The 15,475-nt window shown below is 40.0% G+C and overlaps 2 protein-coding genes across 2 annotated transcripts; one reads left to right on the top strand and one right to left on the bottom strand.

Annotated features, from left to right (window-relative positions):
• The first annotated feature begins 2,540 nt into the window (after nucleotides 1-2,540).
• LOC140761702 (leucine-rich repeat receptor-like protein kinase PXC2) lies at nucleotides 2,541-6,634 on the top strand. The gene is made up of 2 exons (XM_073099136.1): nucleotides 2,541-4,251; nucleotides 4,702-6,634. Exons 1-2 carry the CDS (start codon nucleotides 2,804-2,806, stop codon nucleotides 6,161-6,163), a joined length of 2,910 nt encoding a protein of 969 aa, XP_072955237.1. The 5' UTR covers nucleotides 2,541-2,803; the 3' UTR covers nucleotides 6,164-6,634.
• A 3,303-nt stretch (nucleotides 6,635-9,937) lies between these two features.
• Nucleotides 9,938-14,845, bottom strand: LOC140761468 (uncharacterized). Its single transcript, XM_073098800.1, has 4 exons — nucleotides 14,375-14,845; nucleotides 13,724-14,279; nucleotides 11,362-11,489; nucleotides 9,938-10,724 (listed from the first exon to the last, which is right to left on the bottom strand). Exons 1-4 carry the CDS (start codon nucleotides 14,489-14,491, stop codon nucleotides 10,251-10,253), a joined length of 1,275 nt encoding a protein of 424 aa, XP_072954901.1. The 5' UTR covers nucleotides 14,492-14,845; the 3' UTR covers nucleotides 9,938-10,250.
• Between the last annotated feature and the right edge of the window lie 630 nt (nucleotides 14,846-15,475).

Raw genomic sequence — 15,475 nt, 5'->3', positions numbered from 1 at the left:
CAATAAATTTCGTGAGAAAGAAGTAGGTGCCGGGACAAAAAACTTCTTCAGCAGTAGAAGCTATCGGATCGCATCGGGTTTCCAACCGCATTGAATGCACCCGAGTCCAGTTCTTTCGGAGTTTGGTGCGTGTCAACGACCGCAATTTAATGCCCCCATTTAATGAAGTCGAACCCATCGTAAAGCGATCCAAAACCATTAAAAAATAAATAAATAAAATAAAAGGTAAAGAAAAGAAAAGAAAAGGGGGGGACCCACTATATTATGTGTAAGATAAACTTGTGGTCCACGTTAAAAGAGTTACAAATTATATAGTGCGTTTATTATTTGTCCCGATAAAAAGGGTGGAGAAATCTACGGGCACGACGTTCTCGGGAGCCGGTAAAAGCCGGTCAGGCGAGGGCTCGGCCCCCGGTGGGGTTTTTACATCGCGGCGAGTAAATGCGACCGGCTGTGGCCGGTAAGAACGAGGGGGCAGTCGAGGAAAATCGAAGAGGCGGGGGAAAGGTCGGTCCATTGGATCCTCTTCGTGTTGTCTGTGATTCGCTGGGAGAAAGAAAATTTTATTATAAGAATCTTCGCAACAGCAAGACGACAGATAGCATCGAGACATGGATTCAAGATTATACAATACTCTTTTGTTTCCTCTTCCTCCTTTTATTGTCAATTATGAACAAAACCTCAAAGAAAAATTTAATTCTAAGCTAGAACTCTTTTCATAATATGTACATAAAATATTCAAATGTGGATACAATTCAAGAATGCGAAACTAGATTTAATTCGAAACAGAATACGATTACAAAATAAAAAAAGAAGAAGAAGAAGAAATGATCTTCCATCCCCCCTTTTAACCTTTTTATCTTATATCCTTGTCGAGGTGGCAGAGGAGAAGGGGGAACACCCCTTCCAATGCCCACCATTAAAGCTAGCCGTAGGCCAAAAAAGTTGTCCTCAAAATTGAATAAGTGGAGCAGAAGTAGTATTCTATGCGTCATGCGTAATAACTACCATTGCAATATTTCATGCGTTTAATCCTTCATGAAGGCATCATTGTGTCGGTTTCACTACTTCCCCCACAGCATTGAAGCTTCTGGTGTTTCTATTTCCACAATTATTATTATTATTATTATTATTATTATTATTATTATTATTATTATTATTATTATTATTATTATTATTATTATTATTATTGTGTGTGTGTGTGTGTGTGCGGTGTACTCCAAATCTCTCCAATGCATATGCATGGTGGGTATAAGGGTTTGGTCAGATTGGATGTTGTGTAAGATAGTGGTTTTATAGGCTAGGATTCAATGCAGCCAACCCTTTTTTTATACTTTGTATTGTGTCTGAACTCTGTTTACCATATTTTTCCTTCTGGAATAACAAAACAAGACCTAAATTTATCAAGCTTAGATTTTTTTTTTTTTGGGGGGTTCTTTAATTACAAAACGAATTAGACAAAGAGTCAAAGCATCTGTAGAACAGTGCGTCACTTCTCAAAACACTTATGGTGTGATCCATTCAATTAAGTTGCCTTCCACGATAATTAAGGCGGCAAATATGCTCATGTGACAAATAATTAGGAGGCACACAGCTAACACATTATTCACATAACAGAGTGTTTTACACTCAGAGAAATGAATGCAGCACGTCATACTGACACCCTCCGCACGTGCCTCGCCCTCGATTCCGTTCCCTCTCGTTCACTTTGAAATCTCACTCTCCTCCCGCCCCCACCCTCCCACTCGGTCTCTTTTCTGGTCTAGATGTTGCGTCGATTAAATACGTACGACCTGCCTCGCATTTAATGGAATTTATTGCACTACGGACTCGGGATTAGTGAGAAAGTGGGTGCCGACTAGTATGGGAGAAGGAAGATTGGATGCCGACTTTTTCTTTTGAAGTCTGATAAAGAAAAAAGATAAAAGGGGTCGAAGGTATTTCCTACCCTGGAGGGAAAGAATTAAGCTTGAGGAGGAGGATGAGGAGGGAGGGAAAGAATTAAGCTCGAGGAGGATGAGGATCCCATACGGTTATGGATGCGGGTCCCTGCAGTCTCGTTGTTTTGTTTTGGTGTTTGACGGAAAGATCGTCGGTAGTGACATGCATTAGTATCCAAATTATTACTTTAAATAAAAAAATAATATATTGATCCAGAATGATTTTAGCGGATTGGATAGAGAACTTTGAGTCTCTATTGTTGGATGTCGCCTATTTGATACACATTAATTGTGTATTAACAGCGAGTCTAATCACACCTAAAACTAATACATAGAGCTGTTAAATTAAAATTAGCGGTAAAATTGGGGTGTTTCTCTAACTAGGGGAACCAAAATTTGCCCTTCAAAAAATATTTCTACGCTAAGCACAGTATCTACGTGTCATCCATGTAGGATTCCAGTGACTGCAACCACGTGGTTGGCCCTCCTAAGAAGGAGGCCAATTAGCGATTGCCATGAGAAGAGCTGTTATTTGATTTAAGAAAGAAGAAAAGAAGAAGAAGAGCAGCTCTTCTCTCTCTACTTGGTACTTACAAGTGTAGAGGGAGAGGGAGAGGGAGAGGGAGAGTAAAAGGAAAAGTAGCTGTTAGCATTCGGACAAGGAGACCAAAGAGGCGTTATAAAAGAAACAAGAGCAGACTTAGAGAAAGAAACCCCTTTGCTTCTCTGTCCATTGGCCAAACTCCACTAGCGTTTTCCCCCTTCTCCTCCCCAAGTTTCCCTCTCCTCCGTCTTCCAATCTTTAATGGCAGCAAGAGAGTTGGCTTCTTGAGCTCGAAAAGGCTTCAAGCCGTCGATCGGAGATGAGATACCCACTTCTCCATTTCGTCTCCATCCTCTTGTTCTGCCCTCTCCTGGCGAAATCAGGGGGGCCCACTTTGAACGACGACGTCCTCGGCCTCATCGTCTTCAAGGCCGACCTCCATGACCCTTACTCCAAGCTCGCGTCTTGGAACGAGGACGACGACGATCCATGTGGCTGGATCGGGGTTAAGTGCAACCCGAGGAACAACCGGGTCACCGAGCTCAATCTTGCTGGCTTCTCCCTCTCCGGAAAGATTGGCCGTGGCGTCCTCCAGCTCGGATTCCTTCGTAAGCTATCCCTGGCTAAGAATAACTTCTCTGGTACTCTCAATCCCAAGCTTTCCGAGCTCGATAGCTTGTGGACGGTGGATCTTAGCGAGAATAACCTATCTGGGTCGATCCCAGATGGGTTATTCGAGCAATGTAGGTCCCTGAGAGCCATATCTTTGGCAAACAATGCTTTCTCAGGGATTATTCCACCAAGTTTGGGCTCTTGCTCGAGTTTGGTGGCGCTCAACCTCTCGTCAAATCGGCTCTCGGGCCCCTTCCCGAGTGTGCTGTGGTCTTTGTACGGTCTCCGGTTGCTTGATCTTTCGGGCAATTCTTTGGTCGGCGAAATGCCGGCGGGAATCGATCGGCTTTACAATCTGAGGACTTTAAGTTTGCGAGGGAATCGGCTCTCCGGCCGGGTGCCAGAGGACATTGGAGGTTGCATGCTGTTGAAATCGCTTGATCTTGGTGAGAATTTATTTACTGGTAGCATTCCTGATGCGATGCGGAAGCTTTCCATGTGCAGTTATTTGAGCTTGGGTTCAAATTCCTTATCCGGGGAGGTTCCTTTTTGGATTGGAGAAATGAAAAGTATGAAGATTTTGGATTTGTCAAACAATGAGTTATCTGGATGGGTTCCCAGTAAGATTGGTGATCTGATCCTTCTGGAGAAATTGGATTTTTCCAGGAATAGAATCACAGGGAGCTTGCCTGAATCAATGGGTTCTTGTAAAAGTTTAAGAGATGTGGATTTTAGCTTTAACTCTTTGACGGGTAATCTCCCTTCGTGGGTTTTCCAATTGGGGCTGCAGAGGATCTCACTTTCGGGTAATCAAATGAGTGGTGTCATAAAAGTTCCAGCTAACGCCGGCCAATCTATAAGCATCTTGGATTTGTCTCGCAATGCCTTCTCAGATGGAGTTCCGTTTGATATCGCGAGTATTCGTGGATTAAAACTCTTGAATCTATCATCAAACTCACTCACTGGTTCTGTTCCTGGGAGCATTGGAAGGCTTAAGTCTGTGGAAGTCCTTGATCTAAGTGGTAACCAACTGAATGGGAGCATTCCACCAGAGATCGGAGGAGCGGTCTCTCTTATTGAGCTTAATCTGAAGAAGAACCTACTCACTGGAGAAATTCCAATGCAGATAGGGAATTGTTCTTCCTTAATATCTTTGTAAGTATTCCACATTTCTGTGTTCTTCCTTTTTGTTTTTTAATACTGCCATCTATAATTTTTCTATCTTAGTTTGAGAATTTCTTAATTTCTAGAGGTAGATCTGAGTGCTTCAAAAAAAATGGGCGAATCGGATATTTTGGAATCTTTTCCCTCTTATTTTTTTAGTGAGTTGATGGACTTTCATTTGATTTCTACCAGCAGTTTTGACTTTTTTTTTCCTTTATCTAGTGTCAAGCTGCAGCTATCCTATAATATAAAACTGTGTGCATATAATTAAGTAATTACCCTCTCAGATTAGGCTGGCTTCCTGTGAAGTAGATTAGTTGTTTCATATCATTTTAGGTTTATTTTAATCCATTATGGTCAGCAACATGTATTGTTACTCTTTAGACTTGAAACTGCTTAATTGATTCTATTGCTTCTTCTTTCTTTGGATTTTTCCTGCAGGATACTATCGGAAAACAACCTCACTGGCCCTATTCCTCCTACCTTGGCCAACCTCTCCAATATCCAGATTATAGACCTCTCCCTTAACATACTTACAGGCACCATTCCAAAGCAGCTCTCAAATCTCCCTCATCTTCTTTCCTTCAACATTTCCCACAACCTCCTTTCTGGAGACCTCCCTGCTGGAAACTTCTTCAACACTATCGCCCCTTCCTCACTATCTGACAATCCCGGCCTCTGTGGCTCCATTGTCAACCGCTCTTGCTCCACTGTCCTACCCAAGCCCATTGTCCTCAATCCGAACTCCTCTTCCTCTACCAACCCCTCCAACCCGGCATTCTCGCCTGGGAACCTTCGGCACAAGAAGATCATCTTTAGCATCTCTGTACTTGTTGCCATAGGAGCTGCTGCACTCATTGCGCTCGGGATAGTCACTGTCACAATCCTAAACATCCGTGTTCGGACCGCTGCCTCCCAGTCAGCTGCTGCCCTGGCCTTCTCTGATGATTACTATAGCCATTCTCCTGGCAGTGATGCCAACTCTGGCAAGCTCGTCATGTTCTCCGGTAATGACCTGGACTTCAGCGCTGGAGCCCATGCCATCCTAAATAAGGACTGCGAGCTGGGGCGTGGAGGATTTGGTACGGTATACAAGACTATCCTCCGAGACGGCCGTCCTGTGGCCATCAAGAAGCTTACTGTCTCAAGCTTAGTCAAGTCCAGAGAAGATTTTGAGAAGGAAATTAAGAAGCTTGGCAAACTAAGGCATTCCCATCTTGTCACCCTCGAAGGCTATTACTGGACTCCATCCTTGCAACTACTTATATATGAATTCATCTCCGGTGGTAGCCTATATAAGCATCTTCATGAGAGTTCTGTGCAGAATCATCTCTCGTGGCAGCAAAGGTTTGACATAATTCTTGGGACAGCGAGAAGTTTAGCTCACCTCCACCGCATGAATGTGATTCACTACAATCTCAAATCAAGCAACATTCTCATTGATGACACAGGTGAGGCCAAGGTTGGGGACTACGGATTGGCGAAGCTACTACCAATGCTCGACCGCTATGTGCTTAGCAGCAAAATTCAAAGTGCGCTAGGGTATATGGCACCGGAGTTTGCATGCAAGACGGTCAAGATCACTGAGAAGTGTGATATATATGGATTTGGGGTGTTGGTGCTGGAGATAGTGACGGGGAGGCGCCCGGTGGAATATATGGAGGATGATGTAGTGGTCCTGTGTGATGTAGTTAGGGGAGCATTAGAAGAAGGGAGAGTGGAGGAATGTGTGGATGGGAGGCTAGGTGGGAAGTTTCCGGTGGAGGAGGCCATCCCAGTCATGAAACTGGGTCTGATTTGCACATCTCAGGTGCCATCAAACCGACCTGAAATGAGTGAGGTAGTGAATATTTTGGAGCTGATCAGGTGTCCACAAGACAGTCAAGATGAGGAATTGAGTTAAGCTGGTCCGTTTTTGTTTCAATTTTATCTTCTTTGAGATCTACAACATAAGAGGAAAAGATAGGTAGAATATAGGGTTTATGGCGAAAAGGAATCCGGTTTCTTTTGTTCGAACATGCAAAGAAGATTAGGTTATTAAAGTTGCAAGGAATGCATGTGGAGGCATGTTCATGTTTCTTTCTCCACTTCTATGCTAAAGAGGGGGGGCACTGAGAGGTTGTTTCTCAACTTTCAGTTATGTGTGGCTGTGTGGGGTTCTTTCCATGTTGCTGGATTTCTTTTCACCTGGCCCTAAGCTTTGTTTGACAATATAAGCTTGTATTCCTTCTTTTCTCGGTATATCGATGTGGTATTATATTTCTCCTATCACACCTCCTTGCTGAAATTGGAGGTTGTAGTAAATTGAAGTTCTTGCTATGTGATTTGAAAAGTTTAAAGCCTTGTTAAACAACATCAAGAGCTGCTTAAGTTTCGAATCGCGTGATGTCTCGCATAAATCTTGGGATGCATCTACCTCCTCAAGACAAGCTACAAATTCTCAAATAAAACAGTACTACAATTAATGGCTTAAGCAAGGAGAGGGGACCATGTCAGCCAGCATAAACAAAAAACTTCAATGCTAGATCTCCATGTGCTTAGTATAAACATTTACAAATCCTTGAGCCAGAAGTTTCATGTTTGTGTCGTGTCTTTTGGTTCTGGTGTTTCTTACAGCAGATAAAAAAAAGAAAATTCACTCAGAGTAATTGTGGCTCATTCTGTGGCAACCTGCAATCGTTTGAAAATCACCACAAACTTGTTATAGTGCATTCAAAGAAGGTATCTATGCACACAATTTACAGCAGTGGTTGATCATGTCCTTGTGCAGTGTTGTCTCAGAACAATCAAAGTTCATATTGTGATTCCTAAAAATATTACCCCTCTGCAATGCCATCACTAGTACCATACCAATGCATTGGTTTTATGTCATCTTGGTTTAAAGAAAGGATGAGATTTGTGGTCCTATTAATCTTCCACATTTTTATGAGTTGGACTTTGTATGTTTTCATTTGGTTTAGTGCAGGCTTGTCCTTTTGTTCCCTCCACTAGTAAAAGCATGCATTGCTTATAAAAGTAGATAGGAATCTAAAATTATTGTCATCTTAGTTCATTAATAAAGGAAGTTACAGCTACTCTTTCCTAAGTCAGAGGCAGTAAAGATATTAATGCCTCAAGCTGAGATTCTCTGCCACACATGTGATGGTAAATAAACAAAAGGCAAGGCAATAAATAGAAAAAGTACATGTCGATGTGGTGGTGGAGGAAAGAATCATGCAGGTTGGTGATGGTGCCCTCAAACAGTAGAATTCCTTCTGCTTTAATTAACATCACTCCAATCTTTCTACTGGAGTGGTGGAGACTGAGATCTACCACATGGAAGAGTGCACCCTTTTTCTCAGAGAATCACATTGATATGTCCCAAGTAGTGTGTCTTGAGGACAAAGGGAGCCTTGAATAAAGCCATTTCATGCAAACCTAATCTTGCTATGTATAACTATGAGCACGCATCCCTTCATGGCGTCAAAGAACCCAACACAAGAAACAAAGGGCACCTTTGCCATTTGCTTGTCTGGAGCAATAAAGTGAAGATACCAAAGTGAAGTACAATTTTGTCAAGCAGAAAATTTTGAAACAGAAACTTCTGACTGAGGGAGATTAAAAATTAGGGCTAATCCTGCCTTGTAAAAGAAATTAAGATTAATGGGATGCCACAGATCACACTGACAAGGTTTGACAAATAACAAAAGTCCATAGCATTGGGCAAACTAAACTCATTGCCATTAAACTACTAGCAAATGACAAAAGAGTACTAAAACAATTGCATGCACAACTGTACTCGTGTCAAAAGTTTGAAATGACCTGCCATTCACAAAATTAATTCATTGCCATTGGGCACAGGCTGCAAAGCCCCTGCTTGCCAGCTCATGCTTGCATCTCATTCAAAGTATATTTGCTTGTGCAAGGAGCCAAGGAGGTCCCTGCCCAACCATTAATCTAGCCTTAGTTCATGATAAGCTATCTTACCAATTGGATCAAGAAAAGCCCAAATGCCAGTCATCATATAAAGGAAAAGGGAAAGGAAAGGTAAAGGAAAAGGGAAAGGGAAAGGGTTAGGTGTACTACTATAATATTAAGGGACAGTATAATGTGGCCTCTCACCACTTTATCAACACATGGGCCTAGGGAAGGACACCCACCCCTGTTAGAAGAACAGTGGAAAAGGGAGGAGGGGACTCATGCAGTCATGCAGCAATACACTCCACTAATCTTGAGAGATAATGATGAGGACTAAAGCAGGGGGTTGTCTAGCTTTTTGTTGTTAAGGGCTAGGGCTCACATCATCACCCCAAGGGTGGTTGATATATATATATATATATATATATATCTAAGTGGGTGGCTTCAAGTTGCATTCCTTAGTTCTTACATCAACTTTAATCAATGCATTGGAGAAATGAGCCTTGTTAGTTTTACAGATATGTACTATTCCCTCACCATCATGGCTTCTCCTAAGATGTTGGGAAGGCAGCGTTCAAACATTTAAAGTTTCAAATCAGTAGCATAAAGAAGAGTTGAATTTCACAAGGGTGAATTACAAGTTATCTGTCTATAGTTATACTTAAAATAAAATTATTCTTATAAACTTTCATTTAATTAATATAAAATCATTATATATTTTTTTATTCAAACTTAACCAAAAAGGTACAGAATTATTTCAAAAATATCATAGAGGAATAATTTCCACTAGAATTTCCATTAAAAATAAAATACATTGTCTTCCTCTTATATCATTTCCTACCTAATATTACAAGGCTTATATTTTAGTTATCACAATGTACCTCTCTTCAGATACATGAAGAATAAAATATCTCGAATATCTTAAAATATATTGGTAAAAGATTCATAGTGATTCAAGCAAGATAATTAATATTGTGGAGATATTATGGCAACTTGATGGCTCTGTTAACTGTCCTTAAGCTTTACGCGTTGGTCTATGCCGGGAGATGTGTGGAAACGATACAAATGAACATTTGGATATAGTTCAACTATAGGCATACCCATAAGGGGACAATTTGTACTTTATCCATTTCACAATGTGATCAAAAACATATTTAGTTCTCTCAACAAGAATGATCTTTCATCAAATCTATCATTTTACAGAGTAGAAAAACGTAATGACAGAGTTCATCCGAAGCCAAAAGAATGGACATAAAATGGGATATCAGCAGAAAGGCCTGCTTGAGCCTGATCTGACCCAAGTCCAAGTCCAGGCTCGACTCTAGATCAAGTCAATTGTGACAATTTGTCACTTGGAATCTCACAGCTACCTTCCAAAGCACTGTAGAACTCCTCCATTGCAATATGAGAGTACAAGTTAAGATAGCTAAGATAGTTAACATTATTTTTCTCATGAACAGAAAATTATCTTAATTGACAAACGAATAATTTTCTTTGATGGCATGAAAGACCAGAATCTAGTAATGATCAAATCAGGAAAATATAGCCAAAGGAACAATGCCTAGTTTCAACAACAAAGACCAATTTCTTCTACTCATTCAATCAAAACCATTGAGCAAAGTACATGATAATTCACACCGCATTTAATGATCACAATTTACACCTCAAAAGGACTCCAAAATGTTGGAAAATCTTGGCACCTTGTAGATGCGAGCTCCTTCAGGGATGACATGGTGGAAATTTTTTTATTTTATTTCTGTAACCCTATAAACCCTAAAGCTTATTAAATCCATTTACCCTAACAAATTGAAGGGTTTCTATATAACGACTCCCAGATGTTTATGTATCAACAGGAAAACAGAAAAGGAAAGAACAAATGAATATAGTGTACAAAATTCATCAAACCCACTTCCACTCTCGTGTTCCTGTTCCTAAAGATATACTCTGAGCATTTTAAGCATTAATTTCCTGCATTTTTCAGTCTTTGCCCAAAGGTATCGCAGCATCTATAAGATCTCCAAGCAAGAAGTTCTCAATTCCTTCATTTGCGAGGATAAATAGCAGGCTCGTCTGCTTTACACATTGTTGCACTACTAGTCATCCCAGTCAACATCCCAACCATCTTTGTTAATGTTTCGGGACCTTGACGAGAGGCCATTTAATGAAATATTTCCAGTAGTTTGTTTATCTGAAGGGTTTACTACTGCTTCCTCATCCCAATCATCGTCCCAGCTATCTTCCCAGCCATCACCAGAGCTTGCTGTGGTCACAACTGCCGAATTGGATTGAGGCTGCGCTCCCATCTCAAGTTGCTGATACGGGATACCGGCATTGACTCTCCTTCCCCTCCTAAATTTGCAGCAGGCCCATGTACCTCCAGCAATAAGCATGGTAAAGACGAAGAAGTAAGCACCATAAATTGGAGTAAGACGAGTTGCATAACCAGCTAATTGCTGAAAATGTTTCCAGTCAGAAACAGTTGGCCTGATGTGTAGGACACAATCCCCTTTTCCAGCATTTAGAACAATCTTACCACCTTTTGAAGCACTAGTTGGAGGAATATTCACCTGAAAGTTAGGATGCATCAGCACAGACCATATATTCAAACGGTAATAGCCACTTAAAAAGTAAAAAGGTAAAATACACACTAAACAGTGCTGCAAAGAATAGTGAACTATGAGAATGAACCATAAAGTCCATTTTGGTGATATTAGCAGGGTGCTTATAGAAGTGTACATGATGAATTAATGTTTTTTAAGAATAACTGACTAGCTTATTCATCGGTCACTGAAATCACTGACTTCTACTAAATCTGATCAATGATAAACTAAATGCATCTATGCAAAATTTGAAGTACTTGGGAACATCTTATCTGATAAGCAATCAATCACCGCATGAGAGTTATTCTGGAAATGGATAGTGACATAATATTTTATGAGGGCAATAAGCACTTTAAGATGGATTGAATTGTGAAGTTAAGATTCTATTATCGCAAAACTAGAATAACTGAGCTAACTAGTAATTGCAGATTAGGAAATCATCACGAATAATCATGTGTAGCCATTTTAAAACTCTGTTTCCCAACATCAGCCACCTGCTGGAATGTTTAACAGATCAGGATATCAACCAAATATTAGCCAACGATACATTCAAGCAACAATAAAGGTCCAACAAACACAAAAATGAAAATAATAAGATCCAAACCTTTCTTGACATGTTTTTGGCTAGGTCTATCTTCTTAACATCAATAGCTATAGGAGGAGTTGGTTTGACATCTACAGATAAAGCATTCTCCCCTGTATTCTTGATTAAAAATGATAACTCGTCCAACGCTGCAAGAAAGTACAGTACAAATAAAGACCTTAATTAAATATTCGAGTTGTGCATAAGTTCATGATTACCTAAAGAACATATATAGCAAATAATAATTGAAAGTAATAACACAAAAAGAAATACTACCAAGAAAATGAGAGCTTTTAGAGCACACTACCAATGAAAACACAAATTATCTTAGTTATTCTTCTTGACAGAAACTAATCCAGATAAAGGAAAGAGAAGAAACAAAAGGAGATGAACCTCAAAACTTAAAAAGATTGGAATGGAAGGGAGCAACAAAGGACAGGAAAGAGAAGAATGGAACAATAAACACCTCCAGAGTATCATCTCAAAGAATACTCTAAAAGTTGGAAAACAGCACAAAATAGGCCAGAGTTTGGCATATTCCGTGGTGCTCAACCAAGGCTTTGAAAATTAGACGAATTAGACGACATATTCAGAAGATTTCTTTGTGAACTTATTCCAAAATTCTCTCCTTTTTTCTACTGCTTTTGTTATACCGCTACACCACTACTGTTGCTATTCCTGTCCTATGAGTCTGTGACCATTACTGGAATTGTGACAACTAACAAGTTCCAGTATTGTTACTACTTGCTGCTGATCATGTCACATGCAAAGATATGTTGTTCCTACTTCTGTTGCTCTCTCCTGTTGAGTCTCTCCAAAAGCCACAATATCCATCGAGGGTGCGGGTGCACAATCTCAAGTCTCCCCAAACATACACCAAATATCTTGAAGGCAATAAAGATGATATTGTGACCCAAAAAAAAAAATCCTCTTTAGCTATAAGTTTTCATAGAAGGCAAAGGTATCCATTTTTAAATAGAGTACTTCTGATGCTTCCGCTCTGCCTAAATTAATCTAATCTAGGGTTATGCCACTTGCTTGCTTCATATATAACATAAACAACCAATGTCCAAAATGCCATTTAGTCTAAGCTAACAATAGGCAACCCATCTAATACTGCAAAGTTGAAAAACCTGTGATTTTGACACAAAGAGTAAGTTATCCAAGACACATCATTATGCCTACTTATCTGATCTCTCTAACAAAAGACCAATTGTGAATAGAGCATAAGACCCTTAGCATAAACAAGTGCCCACTTCCTTTAATCATGGTCAATGGGGATTCATCACCCTCTCCAATAAGAACGAAATACTTTCCACCCTCCTACTCTCTCTCATGATGGGCACTTCCAATATTCAACAATAATAGGTAACTTATAAGAGTGTGTTTAATTGATGAAAAGTAGAGGAAAGAAAGTGATAGAAGTTTCTAGTAAAATCACTTCTAGTAAGTAATCATTGACTTATTAGTGCTTAGTAAAAATTAAAATTGCTCAGTAAAAATTGAAAGTGAGTCATTATTAGAATTAAGCAGTATATAAAACGTGGAAAGTGTTACACTATTCTTTTAAAAAATAAAGTGAAGCGAGAAAAGTTAGATGGTTTTAGGAAAGTGGAGAACGTACTTCTTATTCCACTTTCTTCATCCAAACACTATAAAGTAGTAATTTTCAAAGAATTGTCTCTTTCTTTCTCTAGTTCTTATCAACCAAACACACCTTAAAGGCAATCATTATTTGTTTATCCAATCTCTAGCCCAAATGAGTAAAGCATCAGCTGTCAAATATGCATAAGGCCCTCACTTGTCCACTATAATAGCATAGTTGTTTTCTTACCCATTCCCCTAAGTAAATATGAAGCTCGTCCAGCATTAAAAAAGAACAATAAGCAAAAAAAAGGGGAAAAAACTTTCTCTTAGGTTTCTCAGTCAACCCAATATGAAACTGAAAATTCTAATAATCATCATGGCACTGCAGGTTCAGCTAAGCACAACCCAACATTAAATGCTCGCAACAAGAACTAATCAAACCTTTACATAGTACAATTGATCAAACCTACCATAAGCCTTCTATAGTTGGCCCCAAGTTCCTAGAAGTGGAGAGAGGGCCTTAACGTTAAGCCCTTGTCTGCTCAGCAGTATATTACCCACCTTATCTACTACTCATGCAATCTACTAGCATTAAACCTCTTATAGTGTCTCCAAATATAAACAAAGTCTAGACAAAAGAGGAAAAGGATATATTCTGACATGGGTATGTGAATTAAGGAAAATTTGTGGAATAAAAACAACCACAAACAAAGAATAAATACCTAGAAGAGAAAAAAGGGCTCTAAAACCAAATTGCAGTGCACAGGCCCCAAAACCAGATAGCCAAATTTCTTACCATTTCCAGAGATCTTGAGACAGGCAACCAAATCTTCTACTTGACATTTCTCAGCTGATGCATCACATGTCTCCATTTGAGTTTTATCCAAAGAGTTCTCCAAATTAGGGGAACTTCCACCTCCACTACTTGGTGGTTTCTTAGTTTCAAGATTGCTTGGTGGTGCTGAGACCACTGGACTCCCATGTTGATTCTCTGTTCCACTCGGTGGATCCTTCTTATCAGATCCACTTGGTGTAATCTTCTTCTCCGGTCCAATTGGTGGATCCTTCTTCTCCGGTCCAATTGGTGGATCCTTCTTCTCCGGTCCATTCGGCGGATCCTTCTTCTCTGGTCCAATAGGAGGCGCCAACTTCACCGGACTGCCTTGCGCACCCTTATTCTCCGCTCCTCCCCTTGTTGCCGGAATCGCCGGACTATTCGGCTCTGTATTATTCTGGACTTCAGATTTAGAATCAGCTAAAGACGAATGATTTAATTGCGTTGGTGGACTCTTCTTGATAGATTCAGAAAAATCGCCCTTTGGAACAGGACTCAAAGGAGGCGATGAAGGAACCTGAAGACATTATAAAGAAGGCATAGATGAAACGGTAATAAGAGATCTTGCAAGACTCAGATATATGTTAAAAAAAAAAGTGTCCAAATTCTTACCTTTTCCGGGTTGGGTTTTTGTTCTTCTAGTCCATCAGCCAATAAAACCCTGGATGAAGCATCGCATACCCCTGCGACGGCCAAAACCAATAGGATCGCCAATAGAAATCTACCCATCCCAAGCAACCAAGGCACCTTAAATGTAGAAAGATCTCACCCTTCGAAGCGAAGAGATCACATTCCACTTCAATTCGAAGATAGATATGATGAGAAAACCCTAACTCTCACTCCTTTTGATCTCGTATCAATAATTGAATCTAGGGCCTAAGAATTCCAAGAGAAATGAAGAGAGTCGATGGCGCCGCAATCGAGTCCAGCGAAACCGAGAATTCTTCTCTTAGCGGGGGGGTGGGGGGGGGTCAAAGGAGGGGAAGCTAGGGTTAGAATTTTGGTTCTTACCTAGTGTTTGAAATTGGGGATGGAAACGAGAGTGGCATAGAATTGGGGAAAGGTCTGTCGTAGTCTCGCTGAAGAAAGGTGAGTTGCGGGATTCTGAGACGTGGACTTCGGTAGGCAATTTCTATTTCAACCCCTCTTTTTTTACATCTATTTACAACTTTTTATTTATTTTTACCATATGCGAATAAATCTTCCCTTTCATCAACTATGATCCAAAAAATATCCACAAATACTTTTCCACACGAAGATTTAACATTGCCCCAGATTAAATTGTCTAAATATATTTAGAACCGAAAATAGTGAAAAAGGAAAAAAATAATCTGCTAGTAAATAGAGAACATATCGTGTAGAGTTTGCGGCGCTGGAGGATTGAGATAGATAAAGATATTGGTGAGCAGAAGACAAAAGTGCATTAATGCTGGACTACCCCATGATTTACTTTGAGCTCCATACATTGGTCAATTGAGATGTCCATATGTAGATGTTAAGATCATTATTGTTCTAATTCTTGCAAACAAATTACAGCTCATATGAGGTAATGGAAGTATGGAAAAAAAAAAGAAAAAAAAAAGAAAAGGAAAGAAAGAAAGATGATAGAAGTATGAATCACACTTCCAGGATGTGCTTGGCCTCCATTGCACGTCAAACCGACGAGGACTTCAATAAATACTGGCATTTAAGTGCAACTACACCATTAGATTC

The sequence above is a fragment of the Typha angustifolia genome, chromosome 6 (genome assembly GCF_048772165.1).
Source record: "Typha angustifolia cultivar Huaian chromosome 6, ASM4877216v1, whole genome shotgun sequence".
In the NCBI taxonomy this organism is placed as follows: domain Eukaryota; kingdom Viridiplantae; phylum Streptophyta; class Magnoliopsida; order Poales; family Typhaceae; genus Typha; species Typha angustifolia.
This window is presented reverse-complemented; position numbering and strand designations above follow the sequence as displayed.

Coding starts and splice junctions, on each gene's coding strand:
- LOC140761702 (XM_073099136.1), top strand. CDS start 2,804: ATGAGATACCCACTTCTCCATTTCGTCTCCATCCTCTTGTTCTGCCCT. Junction 4,252..4,701: donor TGTTCTTCCTTAATATCTTT/GTAAGTATTCCA, acceptor TTTTTCCTGCAG/GATACTATCGGAAAACAACC.
- LOC140761468 (XM_073098800.1), bottom strand. CDS start 14,491: ATGGGTAGATTTCTATTGGCGATCCTATTGGTTTTGGCCGTCGCAGGG. Junction 14,280..14,374: donor AAAAACCCAACCCGGAAAAG/GTAAGAATTTGG, acceptor TAATGTCTTCAG/GTTCCTTCATCGCCTCCTTT. Junction 10,725..11,361: donor CCAAAAACATGTCAAGAAAG/GTTTGGATCTTA, acceptor CCTAACTTTCAG/GTGAATATTCCTCCAACTAG.